We start from the raw sequence: 26,373 nt of genomic DNA on the forward strand, positions 1-26,373 counted from the left end.
CTGCTTTTTTCCAGGAGAGGGCAGCATCAGCCTAGTAATAAGCCTCCTCTTTAGATGATGAACTTGGTCCAGAACAGAAAAGACCGTATTTATAATCATTGCCCTAGATCATGGGTGGGCAAACTAAAGCCCGGGGGCTGGATCCGGCCCAATCGCCCTCTAAATCTGGCCTGCGGACAGTCTGGGAATCAGCGTGTTTTTACGTGAGTAGAATGTGCCCTTTTATTTAAAATGCATCTCTGGGTTATTTGTGGGGCATAGGAATTGGTTCTTTTTTCTCTCTCTCTCTCTCTCTCTCTCTCCAAAATAGAGTCCAGCCCCCCACAAGGTCTGAGGGACAGTGGACTGGCACCCTGCTGAAACAGTTTGCTGACCCCTGCTCTAGATCAATTCCACTATTGTTTTACGATGTAGCTCGGGGTACCGCTGCTGAGGTGCACGCAGAAGTCTGGTCACTGTTGATAATACTGAGATAGATGGGCCAATACAGTGGTACCTCGGGTTAAGTTCTTAACAAGAGGTACCACTGTATTCTGAAAGAGGAGCTAAGGGTCTTAGTAGACCACAAGCTTAACATGAGTCAACAGTGTGATGCAACAGCTGTTCTATGCTGCATCAACAAAAGTGTAGTGTCCAGATCAAGGGAGATAATAGCAACACTCAATTCTGCCTTGGTCAGACCACACCTGGAATGCCGTGTCCAGTTCTGGGCACCACAATTTAAGAAGGGTGTTGACAAGTTGGAACATGTGCAGAGGAGAGCAACTAAGATGAGCAGAGGTTTGGTAACTAAGCCTTACAAAGAAGGGTTGGGGGAATTGGTTAGGGAATGTGACTAACATACATATTTTTGCAAGCAATTTCTCCGAATCTAATTCATTTTTGTACCTTGTTTTCATGAATATAATCATTTTATGCACATCTAATATGTGCATGTTTGTAATTGTTCTTTGGTTCAGACAACTGCAAATTTTGAAGAATGATTGTGTTTCAATTCTCATGTTTCGGAAATTTTTATCCATTTGCATTTAAATGTGATCAGAATCAAATTTCATCTCCATCCCTACAGTATGTCCCTACAGTGAACAGTTTGCAACTTCTCTACCACCACAATAGAGAAATTTTGTATTTTAAATTTTGTGGCTTTATTTGTGTGTGTGTGTGTGTGCTCATGATACTGTCTGCTGAAAAACATTCATTTGGCACAATTTCTTTTTGGTACCAAAGTAACAAAACTGGTGCCTTTACCTGAGCAGCCTCATTCATGCCTTCTTACTGCCTGGTTCGGAATATGAATTTGTCTAGCTTCAAATGCTTGGGTGCATTACAGATCAAGTGCCATTTCCCCAGGGAGATATTTCCTGGCTCAACATTTAGGTTGGGTAGATCTGCTAATGTTGGTTTCTCTCAGTTTTCCCTTTTGCCAATGTTTAAGTTCAGTCCTCCACAGTTCTGCTTCAATTTGCGATGTATTTTCAAGAAAAGCCCTCATGTCGCACTTTAATTCAGATTGATCCCACTATACACAATTTTATGCCGTATTTACTTGAGTCTAATGCACCATCGAATGTAATGTGCACCTCCAATTTCAGAATCTTGAAACCAAAAGAGTATTTGCTGGTGACTGTAAATGTGCCACCAAATCTAATGCGCACCTTAATTTTAGCAACGTAATTTGACCAAAAAAGCTGAGCATTAGATTTGAGTAAATACAGTATGCAGTTCCCCTTAATACATTTTTTCCAAAGCAATTTCCCCCAACTTGGTCTATTACAGGCATCCCCAAACTTCGGCCCTCCAGATGTTTTGGACTACAATTCTCATCATCCCTGACCACTGGTCCTCTTAGCTAGGGATCATGGGAGTTGTAGGCCAAAACATCTGGAGGGCCACAGTTTGGGGATGCCTGTGATAGAGGGATTAATGGGGAAACAAGGCTGATTAAATGGACAAATTTCAGAAGGGCTCTGAGGATGAGAAAAGTTTGAAACTCATCCAAGGGAAGAGCTCACCAGGTATCTTCCAAAGGGAAGGGATCCCCTGAGATCCTTGGTGGGAGGGTAGAAGCACTGATAACATGATTTTTGTTCCCTGGTATGTTGTTATTTTTTGAAGGGTGCATTGAAAACTACAATTTTTAAGGGGCAATGTAATGAGATGCACATGTGCCATCATCACTCATCAGCCAACACAGTGCTTGGGGAAAAGGTGAGCCCCCCCCCCGAATTATAAAGAAAGCTAGTAAATACCAAACTGATCTTGAACTGAGCTTAACTGAGGATCTTTGCAGAAATGATTTGGCTGTGTGGAAAGGTGATTCCAGAATCCTCATCTAGCCTTATTTCCAATCAGAGAAAAAATTGCAAACGGCACTATATCTGCCTCCTCCCCTCTCTAGCAATTACAGTATTCCCTCTCAACCGTGCTATGGAGAACTGGATTGTCACCATCCTTGAGGGGGACAGGAGAAGACAATATCTGTGATGTTTGATCAAAAAACGCTTGAATGATGGACGTCAAATGAGGTTTGTGTATTTAAAGCATTAATTTATTAGAACGGTAACAAAGAACAGAGAGAAGAATCATGCTAATTAAAAACAAACAAACCAAAAAAACCCCTACTGTCTTCTAGAGGACTTCACCATGGAGCCCTTCACAGAACACGAGGCCAGATCACATGGAAATGTCTGCTCAACCAAACCAATGCAATGGGCTGAATGGTGGTCCCGATCCTTGGCACCCTTGTGTCCTGCACCACTATGACGATTTGCTTGTGTGTTTCCTTCGTGCTTTCTCCTTGGACCGTTGTGGCCCTCTTCAGAGGTGCAGGCATGCAAGTCATGGCTCGTGGTCACTAGCATAACCCTATAGGTTATATGGCTTAATGGAGAGGGGAGAGGGCAGAAGCTGTCTGCCTGTGAATGTGGATCTTCGCTCTTAAGAAGATAAGAAGAGCCTGCTGGATCAGGCCAATGGCCCATCTAGTCCAGCGTCCAGTTCTCACAGTGTCCAACCGTAATGCCTGTGGGAAACCAGGGAGCAGGACATGAGCACAAGAGTAACTCTACCCTCTTGTGGTTTGCAGCAACTGGTATTCAGAAGCATTCCTGCCTCCAGCTGTGGCACAGGCAGGGCATAGCTATCTTGCAAGGCTGAGAAGAAGGGAGTCCTGAAACTCGACATGGCTCTTAAGTAGCCCACAATCAGATTCACACAATGTCATATTTGAGCATCAGTCGCCTGGCTTCTCAACCCAGAGAAGAATGTTAAAGAAAGAAAGAAAGGATACTTGTTCCTTCCTTTGTTCCTTCCTTCCTTCCTTCCTTCCTTCCTTCCTTCCTTCCTTCCTTCCTTCCTTCCTTCCTTCCTTCCTTCCTTCCTTTCTCCTTTTTAGCATCTGGAAGGTCCCTGTGATATGACTGTTGCAGATTAACTTTTTTTATTTTTAAAGGCACATGTGGGTTGCCTATGACAGATGCAGGGTCTTAGCATCACAGCAGTTGGAAGAATTCTGCAGAGAGGCGCCCTTTTGCTTGAAACACTTGCCGCCTTGCTATGCACCAGGATTCTCAAAAAGCCACTTGGTTTTGCAGACAACAGTCCAGAGCTCGGACCTTCGCAAGTGGTGAAGTTGTGTAGTAAAGTCGACTCCCCGTCCCCATTTAGCACAAAGGGCATTGTCGGTGGGCATGGTTGCAAATCGAGAGAGAGAGCTGACGTAGGAGAATGTGCATGCGTGTGTTAACCAGAAAATGTTCTGCTCTGCTTCGGTATCCGTGGGATCCAAAAAGTAATAATCCGGGGGGGGGGGAGCTAAAAAGTGGTATTGACGGCTGAAGGAGACCTGAGGGCAGCTTCAGCGTGGGAATTGTGCTCTGGGATGAGGATGGAAGGCAGCAGGTAGACTTGGCATGGAGTAGGTGTGAATTGTAGAGAAGGGGAAGCAGTGCAGGGACAGTAAGAAAGGGTGGGATATGGAGCCATCGGTTTGGGGAGGGGGCTGTTACAAGGAAGCGAAAGAACAGGAGAAAACTCTCAGCCACAATATATATGGCACGAGACTTTTTCTGTGGGCAATGAGGTAAGATGAGTATCTGCTTAGGTCAGTCCAAAAGTCCTAGCCGAGCATCCTGTTGCTCACACTGGCTGATCAGAGGCCTTTGAAAAGTCCCCAAGCACGGCGTGAAGGAAATAGTCTTCTCTGTTGCCCCCCAGCAACTGGAACTCACTGGCAAGCTGTCTCTCAGCCTGGAGGAATGCCAACATGACTGACAGCTGCTGTTATGGACATAGCCCACCCATGAATTTATCTAATCCCTTTATAAGACCACAAGAATGAAGAAAACATTCGGACAAAGATCAATCTTGGGATCCTTCTAGCGCGAAAGGCTTGAGAAATCTGACATGGCCCATGATATCCACGGATGAGCTATATGTTTTTGGAGATCTACTGTACTAAGTGAGGGATGTCTTGTTACAAGTGCAGAAACTTGATGCTTTGTACCTCATTGCAGTTAGAATGAGATAGGCCCACTGAAAGCCAGCTAAAAATAGCTTTGGAGGATGGATCCAGCAAAGGGGCTCGCCAGGTAGCCACCCAAGCAATAGACCATATGGATGGAACCTTTGGTCCTCCAGATACAGCTTAACTACAGCTCCTATCATCCCTAGCCATTGGTCATGCCTGCTTGGGCTGACGGACATCATAGTTCTCCACATCTCTGCAGACCTTAATGAATGAGGGTACAGAGAGCCAGAATAACATAGAATTGGGTTCTAAATAGTTTTCCCATGACATCTAAAAAAAACCCCACCACCACCAAGGAACTTGCAAGTTCAACCAACACGTTGTCCATTATGGGAAACGGTAAGGTGAAACAGTTTGAAGTAGGTTTGGAGTTTGGGGGAGTGGGAAGAACTGTAGAGAAAGAGGGTGGGGACAAAAGCAGAATTAGTTGGTCCTGCCTGTCATTGGCTCAGCTATGCTCTCTAGTGCCACCTATTGTTGGCCTCCCTGTATTCCACCCTACCTATCTGAATAGGCACCAATCTCCACTGGATCAGTCCATTTGTCACAACGAAGTGGAAGCAATGATACCTTGGAAGTGAACAGCACTCAAGGGCGCTCCTGCGAAAGATGTGTGCTACAGAGTCAAGTTGAGATTCTCCAAATACCTTCTTCTGATTCTCAATGGAGTGGTGTGGGGAAGGGAAACAGTATTTCCTCCCCGATTCATTCATTCATTCATTCATTCATTCATTCATTCACAGCAAAACCTGCAAGTCCACTAATGAGCTAGCACATTGAAGAGACATTGGCATGAGTGGCTGGCCAGCAAAACGATATTTGGGCCTGAATGCCCACTTGTTGGAGTTCAGTCATCTTGTTGTGTATGTGCGTATCTGCATGTGTGTCTGTGTTTTTGTGTTTCTTTCAAGTGGAATGTGTTTCCCATCTCTTTGCATCTGGGACATCCGGCATTTGGGGAATCTTGGATGGATGGTTTCAGTCTGTGCAGACTCTGGATCCTCGTCACTTACGCAGGCCTGCAGAAAGTAGGAAGGAAGGAAAGGCATCGGATGAGAGCTCAGAATATGGCACATACTCAAAAGCAGTTTGTCAGGATGCCTTTCCTCAAATACCCTCCTCCCATTAAGAGTATCTAAACTGAGCGAAGTAAGGCATTAACAGGGCATGGTATATTGTAGAAAGAGCCTTTCTCTCCCTGCTGCACCCCTCAAACACCTTGAATTCTGCCTTTGATTTTTTTTAAAAAAATAATATTTTTACGTAAAATATATTTTAAACAAAAACGTATATGTGAAATATGCAATATGTAAATTTAGCACATGTGTGTGGCCATCACTGAGCATGGGGAGGGGCAAAATGGCAGTCAAGGAGCTACGCAGGCCAATGAAACTCCTTCCCCTCGTTGCTTGGAAATGCTGCTCAGCCTCCACACCATTTTCAAAGAGTGCACCCAGCTTGGCCCCTCTGCATTACAATTGCAGTCCCGAGGACTAGTAACTTTATTTAAGCAGGAAACAATCGAGAAACAAGTGCAAGTCGAGGTTATTGAGGTGCTGAATTCTGAACACGTTTCTGTGCGATTGTGAGACTCTCACAACACACACAGGAGGTGTAATATTTCTTCGGCTGCATGCCTGCCTGCATGTACCACTAATTAGGCAGGTGGTATTATCGTTTTAAAATGTATCATCTGGTTTTCACTGGTATGTCCCAGGAAAGGTTACAGCATTTTAAAATTCAGAATTAAATTCAGAATAAGGTGGGGTCCTGAAGCACATATCTCAGGCGAGGGTAAAGAGGTGTATCTTCAGAAAATGCTACCTATTACTAATCCTACTAGAAAAATGCCTGTTGTTCTACTCTTAGGCCATGACGCGTCTCCCCAGCCTCCCTCCCTGTGTCTCTGGTCCAGCTTGCCACTGACACATGGACCCCGGACACTCCTACTCCATGTAGACCTTCATAGGATTGTCCTTTGAATCTACACTGCACCTTTTTGGGGGTCCTCCAACCCAGCCACACACACACACACAAAAAAGAGAAACACCCCCCCCCCAAGTACATTTTGTTCTACTTCAGCTTCAAGCTTTCTTCCGCTGGATTAGTAAATCAAAGGCGCTGCCTCGGATCCTCCGGAGGCATTGCATATTCCCTCCTTGCAAAACCTACAGTGCTGGAAATCAATATTTAATCTCTTGCCTCATCAATCTAAACACAGTGTCAGAATGGGGGGAAATACACTTCCGGACCAAAACCAACAAAACCCAAAGGTGTCGGCGTTGAAGAGCTGACCTCAGGCCATTTTTGCAAACTGTTGGCGCCCGTCACAAAACGAGATTCCGGAGCGACAAAAGCAAGCACTTAATTCACGCTGAGCACAGTTCGCTTATGGAATTCTCTGCCACAGGACGTAGTGACGGTCGCCAACTTTGACATCCTTGAATGGGGGTGAGGCAAATTTGTGAATGATTAGGCTGTTGGTGGCTTCTAGTCTTGGCTGGACACTATGAGAACAGGATGCTGGCCTAGACGCGCCATTGGGCTCCTCTTAGATTCTTGTCATCATGATGGCTATATGCTTCTCGCAGGATGGGAGGGAGAGTGCCTTAGACTATCCATGCCTTGGGAGTTTTTTGCAACAAGAGGCAGTCCTTAAGTCTAAGCACTGCCCTTGTAGAACTCAACAGGGAAGAGGAGGGACACAAAAGCAGAATTAGCTGTGGCTCCACCTACTGTTGGCCTCCCTGTAGGGACGCGGGTGACACTGAGGTCTAAACCACTGAGCCTCTTGGGCTTGCCGATTGGAAGGTTGGCGGTTCGAACCCCTGCGACGGAGTGAGCTCCCGTTGCTCTGTCCCAGCTCCTGCCAACCTAGCAGTTCGAAAGCATGCCAGTGCAAGTAGATAAATAGGTACCGCTGCGGCGGGAAGGTAAATGGCATTTCCGTGCGCTCTGGCACTCATCATGGTCCTCTGTGCGCCAGTAGTGGTTTAGTCATGCTGGTCACATGACCAGGAAAACTGTGGACAAACGCCGGCTCCCTCAGCCTGAAAGCGAGATGAGCGCCGGAACCCCATAGTTGCCTTTGACTGGACTTAACCGTCCAGGAGTCCTTTAACCTTTTTACTTTGGCCTATCTGTTATGATTGGAACATCAGTCTCCAATCATAATGGGGCATTTGTGGTGGATTTATACTGGGGTGTACAAACATCACTCCACTTTTTAAGTTGTTCTCCAATGTTTCCCCAATGTTCCCCAATGATGTTTGGAGGGCCAGTCTTGCATTATCGCATAACAGAAGCAGGACGAAAACAGACCTGGGAATATTTGTTGCAGGATTCCAGCAGGGAACCCATGGACCATGCCCCAATTTGAAATGGAGCAGTATGTCCACTCTGAAACCTTTCCAGCCACAAGCAGAGAGTCCAACATGTATCCGTCCCGGTTACCATCCTGAGTACAAATCAGTACAAAGACGTCTGGAGGGGCCCATACTTACAGGTATGTCTGCTTGAACAAAAGGTTGGATGGCTTTTCATTGACATGGTAGAGAGGGAATGGGTCAAATCCACCAATGAAATCAACTGAAAGAAAGAAAATCCAAAACTCATGCATAAAACAATGGTATGGTTGAAACAAAACAGAAGGAGGGTGAAGATGGCAAACAGTAAACCAAAGGGTGAGGGGTGTGTGTGGAAAAGACCAAATACAAAGGTGCTCACCAGCAAGGCCTGAGGGCAGAATCCTGCCAAATTTAAGCACATGCGATTTCAATGGGAGACTAAAGGACACGCTTCACTCACCTCCACTGAAATTAATTGGATGTAACCATGCTTGGCTAAATAAAAAAAATTCCTTCAGTAGCACCTTAAAGACCAACTAAGTTTTTATTTTGGTATGAGCTTTCGTGTGCATGCACACTTCTTCAGATACAGTGAAATGGAAGTTTCCAGGCACTTATGTAGAGAAGGGGTGGGGAGGGGTGGGGATGGGGAGGGGGGATCACTCAGAAGGGTGGTGGAAATGGGTGATTGACTGACTGATAGCTGTTGATGACCGCAAACGACTGCAAATGGTTTTGCATGAAAAAGCAAGGGTTGAGATGGCTGAAGATCGCTTATCATGTATAATGAGATAAAAATCCGATATCTCTGTTCAAACCAGGTCCCTCCATGGTTTTGAGCTTGGTGATAAGTTGCAATTCAGCAACTTCTCTTTCCAGTCTATTTCTGAAATTCTTTTGTAGTAAGACAGCTACTTTGAGGTCTTGTATAGAATGTCCTGGGAGATTGAAGTGTTCTCCTACTGGTTTTTCTGTCTTCTGGTTCCTGATGTCAGATTTATGTCCATTTATCCTTTGGCGTAGGGTTTGGCCTGTTTGTCCAATATAGAGAGCTGAAGGGCACTGTTGGCATTTGATGGCATACACAATGTTAGAAGATGAGCAATTAAATAGTCCTGAGATGGTATGTTGGATGTTGTTGGGGCCAGTAATGGTGTTGTCTGGGTGTATGTGGCAGCAAAGTTGGCATCTGGGTTTATTGCAGGCTCTGGTACCAGTGTCCATGTTAAGTCACATGGACACTGGTACCAGAGCCTGCAATAAACCCAGATGCCAACTTTGCTGCCACATACACCCAGACAACACCATTACTGGCCCCAACAACATCCAACATACCATCTCAGGACTATTTAATTGCTCATCTTCTAACATTGTGAATGCCATCAAATGCCAACAGTGCCCTTCAGCTCTCTATATTGGACAAACAGGCCAAACCCTACGCCAAAGGATAAATGGACATAAATCTGACATCAGGAACCAGAAGACAGAAAAACCAGTAGGAGAACACTTCAATCTCCCAGGACATTCTATACAAGACCTCAAAGTAGCTGTCTTACTACAAAGGAATTTCAGAAATAGACTGGAAAGAGAAGTTGCTGAATTGCAACTTATCACCAAGCTCAAAACCATGGAGGGACCTGGTTTGAACAGATATATCGGATTTTTATCTCATTATACATGATAAGCGATCTTCAGCCATCTCAACCCTTGCTTTTTCATGCAAAACCATTTGCAGTCGTTTGCGGTCATCAACAGCTATCAGTCAGTCAATCACCCATTTCCACCACCCTTCTGAGTGATCCCCCCTCCCCATCCCCACCCCTCCCCACCCCTTCTCTACATAAGTGCCTGGAAACTTCCATTTCACTGTATCTGAAGAAGTGTGCGTGCACACGAAAGCTCATACCAAAATAAAAACTTAGTTGGTCTTTAAGGTGCTACTGAAGGAATTTTTTTTATTTTACTTCGATCCAGACCAACACGGCTACCTACCTGTAACCATGCTTGGCTAGTTTGTTCCCTGGGTTCCTTGCAAACTCCTATCAAGAAAGTCAGTGTGGTGTAGTGGTTAGGGTGTTGGGCTGTGACCTGGGAGACCAGGGTTTGAATCCCCCATTCAGCCATGAAGCTCAGTGGGTGACTTTGGGCCCATCACTGCCTCTCAGCCTAACCTACTTCTCAGGATTGTTGCGGGAGATTAAATGAGATGGGGCAGAACCACGTGCACCAACTTGAGTTCCTTGGAGAAAACATTGGGATATAAATGCAATAAAATAAATAAACACTTAAAATGGAAATGCTGGCAATGTGGACTTCCAGGATGAAGCAACCGCCCAGGACTACAACGTACTTCTTTTGGTCAGGCACCAGTAAAACAATCCAGAAATGAATCGCTTCCTTTCCACACTTATCACAGTGATTCAGTGGCTCAAGATTTGGGGTTCCAGCCCAGCTGCTGGAAGGTCTGAGAGGCCTTGGGGTCTGAGAACAGCTCTTGAAGTCCTCGTTCCTCTGGCCCACCCCAGCTCCATCTGGTACGCAGGCTGAGACCCTACCTGTCCATGGACTGTCTTGCCAGAGTGGTGGGCTCTGGTTATCTCCCGCTTGGACTACTGCAATGCGCTCTACGTGGGGCTACCTATGAAGGTGACCCGGAAACTACAACTACTGTACTGTAATCTAGAATGCGGCAGCTAGACTGGTGACTGGGAGTGGCCGCTGAAACCACATAACACCAGTTCTGAAAGACCTACATTGGCTCCCAGTACATTTCCGGGCACAATTCAAAGTGTTGCTGCAGACCTTTAAAGCCCTAAATGGCCTCGGCCCAGTATACCTGAAGGAGCATCTCCACCCCCATCATTCTGCCCGGACATTGAGGTCCAGCACCGAGGGCCTTCTGGCAGTTCCCTTGCTATGAGAAGCCAAGTTACAGGGAACCAGGCAGAGGGCCTTCTCGGTAGTGGCACCCACCCTGTGGAATGCCCTCCCACCAGAGGTCAAAGAGAACAACCATTACCAGACCTTTAGAAGGCATCTCAAGGCAGCCCTGTTTAGGGAAGCTTTTAATGTTTGATGGATTTCTGTATTTTAATATTTTGTTGGAAGCCGCCCAGAGTGGCTGGGGAAAACCAGCCAGATGGGCGGGGAATGAATAAATAAATTATTATTATTATTATTATTATTATTATTATTATTATTAGCATTATTATCAGCTGTCAATGTGCGACAGCTGTCGCACCCTAGGAAATGGCTTCAACTGGCTGGCTAAATGAGGGTGGCTGATGAGTCTCAAATCTCAGTGACTTAGGGACTTCCCCTGCATGAGAAGACAGGCTCTGGTGGATTGAGCGGGCAAGACCAAGAGTGGGTCCAACGGTCAAGAAGGTGGTTTCTGCATGCGCTGTAGAGAGAAGTGAGGGGCAGTTGGGGCTCATCAACCTGGGAAGGGAGCCCACCTAGGAGAAGGAAAACTCTGGTCCTAAACCACTGCTGCACTGTGGGATATCTTTGGGAGAAGAAAAGGCTAAGGGGCAAACCCAGAATGGAGTTCCTAAGATGGTTGGATCATGCATTGTATGCCTGCTTTTGGCAACTCCTGCTGCTAAGCTGGTGCAAATCATATTGGTCTGCTCTCCTTTGGACCATATCAACGAGGCCGAGAGGGGGATCGTGTCATCTGGGCAGCCCAGGACCTCCATACACACTGCTCAGGTTTGCGCCCCGGAGAGGCCACTTTGGTGCTGCTAAAACGGCAGTTTGACTTCACCCCCGGAAGTGCACTCCATTGTCTATTGAGACAGACAGGTGCCAACAAGAAGTATCCCAGGAAAGGCGATGGGTGGCCAATTGAAACCCTGAACAGGCCAACTCTGCGCTGCAACATTATAATGCAGGTCCCAGTTGTTGAACTATTACTCCCTAACTGAGTAATGTGTGAATAGCGGGCTGTGTTATTGTTTCCGCCTCCCCCACCCCCCACCCCCACAATGGCATGCAAATTGTGTTAGCGCCTGGCAAGGCACCTCTGCGCTTATAGCAACTTCCTGCTCCAGAGCGAAGGAGTATTTTCAAAGAAACCCACAAATGGGAGAGAAAATTAAAAGGCAGCTCAAATTGGCTGAGGTCACTGGAAGGCTCTACTGCTGAGAGTGTGAAATATTGATGGTTTGTCAGTGTTAATTATTGAGGCTGGCATTTCGGAATTGGAATGCCGGAAGAGGGGAGGGGGAAAGGATTTGCTGGGGAAGGTGGGGGGGGGCGCTGAAATTAGCTGCTGTGAATTTCTCAATAAATCACCCCCCCAACAGCTCAGTGACATCTCTTTTTATTTTATTAGATTTTCTCTTGAGATTCACCCTCCCTCACCTAGCCAGCCTGATCGACTTCCGCCCTACCCCCATCAAAGTTTTATTGCAAATATATAGCCATAGTTATTTAAAACAAACCACACACACACACACACACACACACACACACACACACACACACCATATATCATATATCTATGATATCACACACACACACACACACACACACACACACACACACACACCCCCAAAACAACAAAATCCTTTAACCAAACCACAGCCAAAATTATCAATCTGGCTTTTTTCTCCAGCAATAAGTGGGAGCTTTGGTTGATTAAATTACAAGTTATTTCCCACTTCTCTCTTCTCCACCTCTCTCTTTATATATATATATATATATATATTGCTCAAGTTATGAAATATCAGAGCAGCGTACAGAGAACCAAAAGTGTTAAAACATACACCCAAAATAACATGGTTAAAATAGCAGCATGACATCGGAATATGATCGGCGGGCAAGAATTAATTAATGATTAGTGGTTTAATTGTGTCTTTATTTAATTATTAATCCATCCATTAATTCTGGGATTTTGTTCAGAACAGGTGTGGGTAAACACCAAGGTCTTAAACATGCACCTGAAATTACAGATGGTTGGAGCAAAGAGTAAAATGAATTTCATGTTAAAAGAGCCCCCTACACTGACACCCCATTACTTGGGGCCAGAAGGCAAATATTGAGCTCTATTTGTGCCTCCAAAGGGTTCTCTACCATAGAAGGCAATAGCTTGGCAAAGAGGTTGAAGGAGAGAGTTGTTTAGGATTTTGTAAGTAAGTAAGAAGACCTCGAACCCTGCCCGGTGGCGTATAAGCAGACAGTGCAGCTGCTTCAACAAAGGTGTACTATGTTGGCAACAGTTAGCTCAAGGCAGCAACCTCACAGTAGCATTTTGCAATAGCCGCAGCTTCTGAACCACCTCCGAGGGCAGCCCCACACAGAGTACATTGCAGCAATCAAGTCTTGAGGTTACCAATGAACTGGCTGAACGTGGTCAGATTATGTAACTGTAGCTAGGATTTGGACACTAAGATTGCTTCACAAATTCAATTCAACATTTGCCCTCTTGGGGAGATTTCACGTCTTAAGCCAGTGATGGGCAACCTTTTGAGCTTGGTGTGTCAAAATTCACCCAAAAACCGAGCATAACTCGGGTGGTGTGTCACTTCGAGAAAAATCATAATTTTGTGATATTTATAGTTTATAGTTTAAATAACAAAAATGTATCATTGTAATATATAACTGTATTTAATAAACCAAAAACTAATTATTTAACCAAACCAAACCAAAACCCCCTTATTTATCACAAAGTGTCCAGAGTTGTTGAGCTTTTGGGGGGGAGCTGCTGACCAAAGTTTTTGGATGTTTTTTTGGGGTGTGTGTGCAAAAGTTGCTTTGCTTTTGGGGGGGGGGATTCCCCAAAGCTGCTGCGCTTTTTTTGGGGGGGGGGGAAGAGAACAGAAATAAATGACGAATAATACCTTTGCTGGAACTAACACGCAGCACCGACATAGTCTGCCAAAGCGCCAAAAAACCCAGCACAGAACGGGTTAAAAAACGAACGCTGTTACACCCAATCATAGTCTGCCAAAGCGCCAGAAAAAAAAACAGCACAGAAAAGGTTAAAAAAACCAATCTCTGGCTACCAGCAACAACAGCAACAAAAAAGGATCTGGGTTTTAACAGCGGAGACAAGCTCTAGCGGAGACAAGCTGTAGGAGGAGCGGGAGAACAAATGGGGGGGACACAACAACAGTGTGAATGGGCCGATGGAGCGCGTGCCAGCAGTGAGGGCTCTGCGTGTCACGTCTAACACGCGTGTCATAGGTTCGCCATCACTGTCTTAAGCACATGCTCAAGCAACAATGATAGATTTTAAGTCCATAATCAGTGTGGGGAACTAGGTGTTACTGGACTCCACCAACCATCGTCCCCAGCCAAGGAGGTCAATGGTCAGGGATGATGGGAGTTGCAATCTAAAAATATTTGGAGGACCAGACGATGCCTTCAGAAGTTGGTACCTCCAGATGTTATTGGACTACAACTTTCATTGTCATTGGTCACACTGGCTGGGGGCTGATGGGAGCTAGTCCACCAACATCTGGAAAGTATCAAGTTGGCTACCACTAACATAGACTCACCCCACCCCAAGGAAAAAAAAAATCTCTCCTATCTGCTAGTAACATGCAAAGTATCTTAGCATCTTCCTAAGCTCAGTTCTCGACCAAGTACAGATATATTAGCCTAACTAAGGGGGGGGGGATGGCAATGAAAGTGGTTCAAGCTGTTCATTACAGGCATTTTAGAGCGTTGTAAATTTAAAGGCCAGCTTCTGACGCAACGCTGATCAATAAAACCACCGTGAAGAACACATCTTTTAGACAGTTTCAAAGAGAGATTGCTGGGGTAAGTGCTCTTTCCACCCACCCCAGAATTTGGTAAAGCACTTGCACTATTCCACTCGAAATAAATACAGCCACTTACAGCAATTGAACTTAATGCATTGTTTAACAGGAGATTAGTGACCTGGCCACAATACTTGTCGAGCCAGCCAATAAACACTTAGGACCCGAAGCAGCCAAAGCTAAGCACTTTAAACGGTGCAACCCTAAAGCACACAGCCCCCCAGGAATAAGCTCAATAAGTAAAGACCAGGGTACCTTAAAGATTAGCTCAGGTCCTGCTTGTGGGTTTCTCATAGGTATCTGGGTGCCCACCAGCAGGACAGGAAACTGAACTAGATGAGCCATTGGCAGTGCTGGATTTGCGTATAAACTAAACAAGCTACAAGCTATAGCTTAGGGCCCCACTCTCTTGACCTCCCCCCCCCCAAAAAAAAATTAAAGGGAAAAAAACCCTGGATGTACATTTCCAAAACGTGATAAAAAAACAAATAAAATAAAACCTACATACAGCAACAGTGTTTGTGTTGTGTAGGCTCCTATGATGTAAGTCATGGGCCCCACCTGCTAGCCTGCTGCCTAAGATATCACTGGTTTTCTCATTTCTATGTACAGTGGTACATAGTGGTCTCACTTTATGGAAGTGAGAGCTGGACCATTAAGAAGGCTGATCGCCGAAGAATTGATGCTTTTGAATTATGGTGCTGGAGGAGACTCTTGAGAGTCCCATGGACTGCAAGAAGATCAAACCTATCCATTCTGAAGGAAATCAGCCCTGAGTGCTCCCTGGAAGGACAGATCGTGAAGCTGAGGCTCCAATACTTTGGCCACCTCATGAGAAGAAAAGACTCCCTGGAAAAGACCCTGATGTTGGGAAAGATGGAGGGCACTAGGAGAAGGGGACGACAGAGGACGAGATGGTTGGACAGTGTTCTCGAAGCTACGAACATGAGTTTGACCAAACTGCGGGAGGCAGTGCAAGACAGGAGTACCTGGCGTGCTCTGGTCCATGGGGTCACGAAGAGTCGGACACGACTAAACGACTAAACAACAACCTTGGTTCTCAAACTTAATCCGTTCTGGAAGTCTGTTCCAAAACCAAAGTCTTCCAAACTACTTAATTGTATTTCACTAGTAATATACTTCTTCTTAATTGTATTTCAGTTCAACAATTACTTTGATAAAATACATATTTTGCTATGTGCAAATGGCTTTAGATACCTATTAGGTCCATAAAGCAGGTTCTCCATATAGAGGAGAGCATGGGTTGTGGAAGGGTTAACAAGATGTCCCAGGGCTGTTGGGGGCGGGTCAGTCTTGATGACCTTTTTGTATTTTATTGGAGGGTTGGTTGTTACTGGGGAGTTTTACTTGTTGCAATTTTATGATTGACAGTCCTAGCAATTTGTTGTTGTTTAGTCGTTTAGTCGTGTCCGACTCTTCGTGACCCCATGGACCATAGCACGCCAGGCACTCCTGTCTTGCACTGCCTCCTGCAGTTTGGTCAAACTCATGTTGGTAGCTTCGAGAACACTGTCCAACCATCTCGTCCTCTGTCGTCCCCTTCTCCTAGTGCCCTCAATCTTTCCCAGCATCAGGGTCTTTTCCAAGGATTCTTCTCTTCTCATGAGGTGGCCAAAGTATTGGAGCCTCAACTTCACGATCTGTCCTTCCAGGGAGCACTCAGGTCTGATTTCCTTCAGAATGGATAGGTTTGATCTTCTTGCAGTCCATGGGACTCTCAAGAGTCTCCTCCAGCACCATAATTCAAAAGCATCAATTCTTCGGCGATCAGCCTTCTTTATGGTCCAGCTCTCACTTCCATACATCACTACTGGGAAAACCATAGCTTTAACTATACGGACCTTTGTTGGCAAGGTGATGTCTCTGCTTTTTAAGATGCTGTCTAGGTTTGTCATTGCTTTTCTCCCAAGATAATATTTAAGCAATATTTAAGCCTAAGAAGCAGTTTGTGTCTCCTCTTTGCTGCTTGCTTTGAATCTCCCGCCCGCCCTCCGCTGTGTTTTAGGCCCCTTGCTTTGACCTTGCAGTGCCTGTCACGGGGTCGCCTGTATTCAGGTGCCTAGTAGGAATTTTTCCACTTGACTGATTGGCTGGTGTCAGGTGGTTTTTGCCTACCATGCTGCAATTTGTCACAACTTGTAAGGTTGTGGTTAGTCATTGGTTCCATTAAATTGGTCGAGGGGTACGGATATTGGATGGGCCTGACCCTCATTTGATTGCTGCTGCCATATAGAAGTATTCCGTTAAAGGAATCCTGGGCTCCACATGTTTGTCTGTTTAACCCCGCTAGGGGACAGGCCACGCATGAGCCTCGGGGAGCATCTGGGGAGAGGACAACAAGAAGGACTTGTGCCCCCTGCCCCCCCGTCCTCTCTCAGGGGGTGCTTACTTACTGGCTCCTCTACTAGGTTAGAGGGGTCAGATCTGTCCCAGGCGGGGGACAGATGGCTGGGGAACCAATGACTAAGCAACCACTCACATTTGATTTGTATATTTAATAAAGTTGTGGCCAAAATTAATGCCAAAAACCCTTAAACAAAAACAGTTTGGAAACTGACAGCTGGGTGAAGAGCAATCAAAGGGAGAGGAACGGGAAGAGAGAGAGCTGGTTGAATCTCCCTCACTAAAAAGTGTGCAGGGCATGAGTCCTAGAGCCAGGCGTCTGGATAGGGTAGCCCAGGCATCCCCAAACTTCGGCCCTCCAGATGTTTTGGACTACAATTCCCATCTTCCCCGACCACTGGTCCTGTTAGCTAGGGATCATGGGAGTTGTAGGCCAAAACATCCGGAGGGCCGAAGTTTGGGGATGCCTGGGGTAGCCTCTCAGAAGGCTTAGTGGTGGAGGGATCATGTGGTGAGGAGACAGGAAGATGGAAGGAGCTAGAGGGAAGTGGGAGGAATTCAACTGGGAGCACCTGCACGAGACGCTTGATGCTTGTGCTGTGTTTAATAAACCTCTCTGTTGCTGCCAAAAGACTGCTTTCACTTTGTGCTGTTATCTACAGAGATGGGGAAGGTAAGCCTTGCCTGGAAGCCTGACACTAACCCAGAGATGGAAGGAGGGAGAAGTGCCGAACAGAGAAGAATACTGTAGAAATTGGAGTTCTTGGTGCAATCAGGAAATCAAACAAAAAGGTTCCAAGAACTTGGGCCAGGAAGGAGATTAATGAAGAATTCTTCAGACTGTTTCATGCTGAAGGTAAAGAGACAAATTCCAGTTGAAATGATTTTCAAATCCAGGACAAGGCCCTGTTTCGTTTATTCTTCATCTGCTATAGTTTCATGGTCAAAGTGTACCAATTGTGTGGTACACTTGTGTACCAATTTCAACTGGAATTTGTCTCATTACCTTCAGCATAAAACAGTTTGAAGAATTCTTCATTAATCTCCTTCCTGGCCCGAGTTCTTGGAACCTTTTCATTTGATGAACAGAGAAGAATGGCAGACCAAGTTAATGGAATATGCAGAGATGGCGAGACTGATGGGAAAGATCAGAAAGCAGGAAGATCAAGTATTTCTAAAAGACTGGAACAATTTTTTTTAAACATACTTAAAAGACCACTGTAAACAGTTAAAATAATTGGCAGGGAGACAATGACACTTGTAATGTGAAATGAACTTTGGAAACTATGAATATATAACGGATAGATAAGGGTAAAAGATGCAGAAAAAATATATATTTTCTTAGGAAATTGAACCCATGGAGGGAGGGAAGGAACTCTGAAGGTTCGAAAGACACTTTTCATTTTAATGCTTTGAAATGGTTACAGTTAAATTGTATAAAATTATGCAAAACCATTAAAAAAACTATAAAAGAATTCTTCATTGACTAACCACCTGCCTTTTCGATCAAGTAAACACATTTGCATATAACCAAAATCTCTATAGAATCAGTTGCCTTGTTTGCAATTATAGCAAGAAGTGGAAGATAACTTACAATTTAATCAGCAAAATGCTGCCTCTTGAAGCTGGAGTGAAAGGTCACTATTTAATATTTTCCATTGCTTTTTAAAGCATTGCGCTTAAACTACATACCAGTATATAAAAAAATCACAGCGAACATGAGCAACCTTAACTCAAAAGTGTACATAGGGCGCCATTCAGGGGGGAATAGACAGTGGCTAGAGACTTAAGACACGGGAGACGAGGGTTCAAATCCCTACTCAGCCAAGAAGCTGGTCATGTGACCTTGGGCCAGGCATTCACTCGCAGCCTAACCTACTTCACAGGGTTGTTGTGAGGATAAAACGGCAAGGCAGAGAACTTTGTATGCCACCTCAAGCTCCCTGGTGAGATATATATGCAATAAATGAAAAGAAATAAACCATTCTAAGAGGACGGGCATCAGATTAAGACTCACAGCCAGGGATCTGTCCTGCGGCAAATACTTACAGCTGTCTTCTTCTTCTGTAAAAACACTGACAACGTAACAGGCGTAGACGAAGCCCACCAGCTGGAAGAAGAAAAGATAAAAGGAATCACAATCATAATATTTGCTCCAAGACTTGTGCTTACATAAATGAATATACGTGCTGTACACACAGAACAAACAACAGTCAAAACTATATAGAAAGAGCGAAACTATTTTTATAGAGTCTGGCTGGATCAGGCCAATGGCCCACCCAGTCGAGCATCCTGTTCTCACAGTGGCCAACCAGATGCTTGTGCAAAGCTCACAAGCAGTATCCGAGTGCAAAAACACACACTCTCCCCTCTTGCAGTTTCAAGCGACTACTATTCAGAAACATGCTTCCTTCAACAGTGGAGGTAGAATGGCTAGAAGGCACTGATAACCATTTGGCCCATGGATTTCTCTCATCTTTTAAAGCTATCCAGGTTGGTGGTATGAAGAATTTCTTTTTCTTCTCATCAGTCCTGAATCTTTCTACATTCAGCTTCATTTGATAGCCCTGAGTTCCAGAATAACAAGAGAGGGAGAAAAGCTTTGATTATAGCTTCTTCTTTTTTTTAACATTTTGCTTTGGGGTTCCTTTGGCTAACTAGTTATTGTTATTGTTAGACAACTGGGAGGAGCGCAGAAAGAAGAAACGCCATGGTCATCTGCATCAGCACAACCGGACGCCTTCATCTGCCCCAGCTGCAACAAAACATGTCTCTCCCATATCAGTCTCTACAATCACAGCAGGCACTGTAATTCTCCAACAATTTGACTTCACCCCCAAGGGTACTCGCCTTCATTGTCTCCAGACAATGCTACAGATCACCCAGAGATCAGCCAGCAGATTCTGATCCATCTTCTACTTACCCATGTCGTACAACATAGAATCGTAGGATTGTAGAGTTGGAAGAGGCCCCAAGGGTCATCTAGTCCAACCCCCTGCAATACAGGAATCTCAGCTGAAGAATCCATGACAGATGGCCATCCGACCACTGCTTAAAAACCTCCAAGGAGAGCCCACAACTCCCCAAGGGAAACTGTTCCACTGTTGAACAGCTCTTACTGTTATTCCTGATGTTTCGTCAGAATCTCCTTTCTTGTAACTTGAAGCCGTTTTGAATTCTGATTCTGCATTAGCCACCCCTCCCAGTTTGGTGCCATCTGCAAATTTGATGAGCATCCCCTCAATTCCTTCCTCCAATTCATTTTTAAAGATGTTGAACAACAAGCCCAGGACAGAACCCTGTGGCACCCCACTTGTCACTTCTTTTCCAGGATGATGAAGAACCATTAATGAGTATTCTTTGGGTTCAGTCAGTCTGTCAACCAGCTACAAATCCACCTAACATTTACCCTGTTCAACCCACATTTTACCAGCTTCCTTGCAAGAGGATCATGGGGGACTTTTTCAGTAAGACTTACTGAAATCAAGATACACTATGTATTCCCTTAGAATCACAGAGTTGGAAGAGACCACAAGGGCCATCCAGTCCAACCCCCTGCCAAGCAGGAAACACCATCAAAGCATTCTTGACATATGCCTGTCAAGCCTCTGCTTAATCCACCAAGCTTGTAATTCCATCAAAAAAAGAAAGAAATGAGATTGCTCTGGCATTGCTTGTTTTTGAGAAACTCATGCTGGATCTAAGAGCTCAGAGACCAACTGTTGAATTATCTGTTGTAAGACCTTTCGTGGTATCGATGTCAAGCTCACCAGCTGGTAGTTACCTGGGCCTTCCCCCCCCCTTTGAAGTTAATGTGGAAAGAGGAAGGAAGGATCAGGGCAATCAATGTTCTGAATTCTACAGCTCATATAAACGGGGATATTGAGCACATTTGCTCTTATTTTGCATAATTTACAATGCATTGTGTGGGTTGTATCAAACTAAGTTATACTCAAAGTTGTTGTTGTTTAGTCGTTTAGTCGTGTCCGACTCTTCATGACCCCATGGACCAGAGCACACCAGGCACTCCTGTCTTGCACTGCCTCCCACAGTTTGGTCAAACTCATGTTCGTAGCTTCGAGAACACTGTCCAACCATCTTGTCCTCTGTCGTCCCCTTCTCCTAGTGCCCTCAATCTTTCCCAACATCAAAGCAGACTCATCAAAACTACCAGACTAAGATAGTCAGTCAAGCTCATAAATCTTAATGGGTCAATTTGAGTAAGACTAATATTGTATGAAACCCTATAGATTTTGCATAGATACATAAGAAGTGCCCTTATATCAGGGCAGATGGTTTGTTCATCTAGTTCAGAACAGTCAACTCTTGCAGCAGTCTACCAGGATCTTAAGCAGCCAACTTTCCCATCAGCTGGTACTTTGGGAGAAGAACTGTAGGTCCGTGGGAAAGCTCCTCAGCAGAGCTCTACCTTGCATGCAGAGGGTCTCAACTTCAGCCCCAGGCATCTTCACTAAGGCGGGGAATATCCTTTGACTGAAACCCTGGAGAGCTACTACTGCCTGTGTGTGGAGACAATACAGAACCAGATAGACCAATGGTCTGACTTGATATAAGACAGTTTCCTACATTTCCTAAATCCTTTGAGTTGGAGATTCCAGGAATTGAGCCCGGGACCTTCTGCAACGCAAAACTCAGACTCCATCACTGAGTCGTGGTTCCTGCATAATTTATCCTGGTTTTGGCTAGCCTTCTCAGTGAGCCGCCTTCTGAATTTTTGCAGACACTGCCCAAACTTTCAAGCCTATATTTTGCAGAAGCTTGCTTTGTAAAAGAATAAGATGTTGACATTCCCAGGATGCTGAATTCCTGCCTAATGCCATTGTCTCTTCCCGAACACTACAATCACCTGCCATCGCTCAGCAGAATCCATTTTGTTCCTTCTGTCAAGGCACAAAAGCAAATTCCAACCTTTCCAAAGAATGGACGCCTTCAACCGCATGTATTGTGGGCTTGAACTTCCTGGTGTCCATCAGAGCAAGGAGAAGAAAGTGAGCATTCTGTCATCCTTGCAACTCTTAATAAGAAGCTCGGGAGATTCAGAGTTGGTGAGGCAGCTTTTTTTTTTTTTTTTTTTTTTTGCAAAACAATGTAAAACATTACTCAACCTCTTCAGAGCGGAGCTTTCAGAAGAGACCTGCCAAACCCAAATGCATTCCATAATCCCTCCCACGGAAACCTCATTATCCTGCCTTTTGTTCAGCGGTGTGATGTATGTTTCTCTTGTATTAAAAATGAATGACTCCACTTTCCAGAGTCCCCTCATACATCATTCTGCCTTCCTGCGGTGTGAGTAATTGTTTGGTCCTAATTCCCCGTTAAAGTGGATTGAGTTCGCAGTGGAAAACAAATAATTAAAGCCTACAATAACCTGGAAAAGGTGGTGCCCGGCAGATCTGGAGGAGCCAGGGATCCTAGTGTATGAGATCCTCCTTGCACCAACAACATTGCACAGACTCGTGGGAAGGCATTGGAAAGCCTCCAACTTAAGTGTCCTATGTAAGCATTTCAATAGAGTAGTGGAGATACTTTCACCTGCTGCCAAAAAGCCTGTAGGGAGACCAAGCCATTGGCAGATGTGTCCTATACAAATTATAAAACATAAAACCAAGAAAGCACCACTGGCATGGAGGCATACCGTATTGGCTCAAATATAAGCCACACCTTTTTTCCAAATTCTGACCATGAAAAGTTAAAGTGCGGCTTATACTCGCGACCTTACGATATCACTGCTGAAGCAGCCCAGGATGCCACCACGAGGGCTGTTGAGGGTGCGAGACAATGGTGCCCACCCCGCCCACTGATCCCAAGCCTGCCCTGAGCCATCAGAACGAAGGGGGGAAGCGGTGCAGCTTCCCCCCCCCCGAGAGCAGCTCAGGAGTGCGGGGCAATGGCGTGCCGCCCGCTGCTCCCCAACCCTTTAACTCCTGCTGGAGCCCTAGCGAGCGGGGGTTGCAGTTGCCCGGACAGGCTGTCGCCTCCACCACCCTATGCAAACCTCCCCCCCCTGGCTGCACCATGTAGGGCTGGTGCTTTGGGGGAGTCTCGGGGCCTCTTTGGCAGCATGCCCATCATTTCCCAGCGCACTGTGTGGGTCCTGTTGGGCCAATTTTAAAGGTGCGGCTTATATTCAGGTGTGGCTTATATTCGGGCCAATACAGTATTTGTACAGGGGGTTCTGAGCACCTAACTCACTCCACGGCTGTAGCTACATCCAGGAGAATTGCTGCATCTCTCTCTCTCTCTCTCTCTCTCTCTCTCTCTCACACACACACACACACACACACACACACAGAGAGAGAGAGAGAGAGAGAGAGAGAGAGAGAGTGCTAGTGGGTGGCATTGCACCTGTCAAGTTGAAAGAGATCAGGTGATATCAAGGGCCAATTTGGGTTCCACCTGGTCCTATAAAAGCTGCTGTGACTGGCATGACTGCAGTGCCAGACCCTCATTGCTCAGGTGTATGCTAAGCTGCTCAGAGGCAGCCTCTCTTTGCTTGACTTCCTATTCTGTCTTAAATGAAGGATTCTGCCTAAATAAATATGTAGCTGAAGCAAAGTCTTTAATCCCCTGTACAAGAAGAGGATCCAGCAGTTTCCAGATGGTCTTCAAACCCTTCAGTAGCTGGAACAAGAAGAGGACCCAGCACTTTCAAGATGGTCAATGCAACCTTTCGGAAATCTACGGCAACTGTGCTTTTCTGGCTTCCGTGCAAACACATCATTGTGCAATTTTAGTAAGAGGGGTTTTTTTTGTTTTTTTTTAAAGTATCATGACTCGCGAGGAGGAGAGAAAAGCAGGATGTGTCCATTCATCTTGAGGGGTCACCATGGCAAAGCCTACCATGTAGAAGGAGCAGAAACGATTATTTAGGTATGCAATGACAGCAGTGTGGAGCAGCCCAGAGATGGAAAGAAAATAAAGTCCCGACCAGAGACAAATGGACTATGCCGAAATGGTGAAATTGACAGAGAAAATCAGAAGCTAGGAAGAGACGAACTTTAAGAAGGAATGGGAAAGATCTACAATGTATTTAAGAAAACACTGTAAACAACTAAAAAAGCTTGTAATGTATTAAAGACTATGGTAAAAATGGACTATTTTTTTTTAAAAAAAGAGAAAATAAGAGAAGCAGTTGAAAAAAGATCGATAATGGTAACCATGGAAGGGCAGAGGGAGTCAAAGGATTCAAGGAATCCTAAATGTTGATGTTTAATGTTTGAATTTGAATTGGTAATGTAAAACTTAATAAAAAAGTTACAGGTAGGTAACCGTGTTGGTCTGAGTCGAAACAAAATAAAAAAATTCCTTCAGTGGCACCTTAAAGACCAACTAAGTTTTTATTTTGGTATGAGCTTTCCCTCTGAATATACATAAGGGTCTGGTTGCTTCTATTTCAGTGTATCTGACGAAGTGTGCATGCACACGAAAGCTCATACCAAAATAAAAACTTAGTTGGTCTTTAAGGTGCTACTGAAGGAATTTTTTTATTTTAATAAAAAAAATTTTGATTAAAAAAACAAACAGCGGCACACCATCTAGGACACTAGTGGGCTTGGGCACAGGAGCCTGGGGCAAAGAAGATGCTGAAAAGCCAAGGGAAAATACAACTCAGACTGTTCCTGATGATTTCTTACCCCAGTGATGCATGCCTTTTGAGATAGTGGAGGTGAAAGCTTTTAAAGGTATGCAGGTCTGGAGCTGGCCATGGTGCTGAATCAATAACCTGCACATGGTGAGCAACACCCAGCATGGTTTTGTTGTTGTGCAAGTGGTGTTTCATTATTTACTTCTTTGATTTATCACAACCCAAACGCCCAGCTAACAATACCCTAAAACCATCAAGTTCCAAGTGCATTGATTAAATCACCTTCATCTCACATCATCTCTCTATATCTGGGGCCACCAAAAGCCAATGAGAAGCAGGATATCTTGCACTTTTTTGGAAGATACCCAGATCCAGGTTTGGTGGGTCTTCGGGGGAAATATATCTCTTATGATTTCGCCCATGCCTTTCTATGTATGTGCTGTCAGATGTGGCACAATGCTCAGATCCCCACTTTCTCTAGCTGATCAGATCCCCACTTTCTTTAGCTGAAAGTGTCCTGACCTCTATGAGGAAACTCTCCCAAAATCAGAAGCCGGAAGCCTGCCCAGCTTCAAAGACCCAAAGCGGAAACTCCGTTTACCTTCCTTTTATTGGCAAACTTAAACTAAATATCCTTCAATGTAATTGTTTGCCCAATGCACGACACATAGAGTTAAGTACCAAAATACATTAAGCATTGGACAAAGGATTAAAAATTCATCATTGCCCCAGAAATATGAACCCTGGCTGCTGACAGTTATAACTTCCTATGTCCTTGAAAAGGTAATAAGCAACTGGATCCTTCCATTTATTAATTCGATCAGATTATTTATAGCTGGCTGTATCCCATGGGCTCAGGGCTAGGGTAACAGAAATTTAACCCATCTACCTTAAATCTCTGCCCAGGAATCTAATAATTGAGTCCATAGGAAATGGATGCCAAAGTCTCAGAATGGAGCAATACAGAAACCAGGATTTTGTGGGCATCACTGAGATCTCACTGGCCTTGAGTAGCATTTTAGGAATTTTTTAATTAGCACGTCACTTATATCCATCTCTGAGAATGGAAGAAGTCCTTTCTTACACTCTCAGAAAGGAAGGGCAATGAAACGGGATACTAGACTGCTGGTTGTATCTGCTTGCCAACCAGATTCCCCTTGTGCTCAGGGGTCCTTTGCATTTCTCTACAGCTTTCTAGGGTTGTAGCATAGGTCCTTACCCTTCTGAATACCCTTCTGAATACCCTTCTGAACCCTTTCAACATGTCCCCAAGGACACATCCTTAGATAGCAGTTTTCCAAGGCCTCTCGTTGGCCTTGTACATCTCACTCCCATTCCTTTGACTTTGTTTCCAACACATCCCACTTAGCGATTAAAACCTTTGTTCTGCTTTGACCTCACCTCCTCCCCCCCCCCCGCCTACGACTTTCCAACATGGGGTTTCATCAATAATGAATTACTGTTTATTCAATTGTTTCACTTCTCCTACTTTACCCAAAGAGGTTACATCAGCCTCCCAGCTCATCAGGATCGGAGAGGTTTCTAGAGCAAGCAGAGGGTTTCGGGGAAGAGCGCATCATGTGAGCCTGAACTGCCTTTCCATGCTAAGCTGTAATGAAAGCCAGCATCTCGGGGATATAGAAAACGCCTGGAAGCTCTGCTATGTTTTGCCCTCCGCATGAAATATGAATGGTATAAAGCCAATAGCAGGGAAAAATCAAACTCTGAAAGGTCACAGCAGTAAAATGCAATGCTAAG

At 45.0% G+C, this 26,373-nt stretch overlaps 1 protein-coding gene across 2 annotated transcripts in view; it reads right to left on the bottom strand.

Moving 5' to 3' along the window:
* Positions 1-672: 672 nt before the first annotated feature.
* Positions 673-26,373, bottom strand: part of NKAIN4 (sodium/potassium transporting ATPase interacting 4) — a 92,292-nt gene continuing 66,591 nt past the window's right edge. The window contains exons 5-7 of one of the 2 annotated variants that reach the window (XM_035121708.2): positions 19,059-19,119; positions 8,032-8,116; positions 673-5,547 (exon numbers count right to left, since the gene is read on the bottom strand). In XM_035121708.2, the coding sequence (XP_034977599.1) occupies positions 5,538-5,547; positions 8,032-8,116; positions 19,059-19,119 (156 nt within the window). In that variant the 3' untranslated portion in view covers positions 673-5,537. Of the gene's footprint in view, positions 5,548-8,027; positions 8,117-19,058; positions 19,120-26,373 lie in introns of those variants that run through there. The other variant, XM_035121709.2, reaches the window with a different exon arrangement.

This window comes from Zootoca vivipara, chromosome 7 (genome assembly GCF_963506605.1).
Source record: "Zootoca vivipara chromosome 7, rZooViv1.1, whole genome shotgun sequence".
Classification (NCBI taxonomy): Eukaryota; Metazoa; Chordata; class Lepidosauria; order Squamata; family Lacertidae; genus Zootoca; species Zootoca vivipara.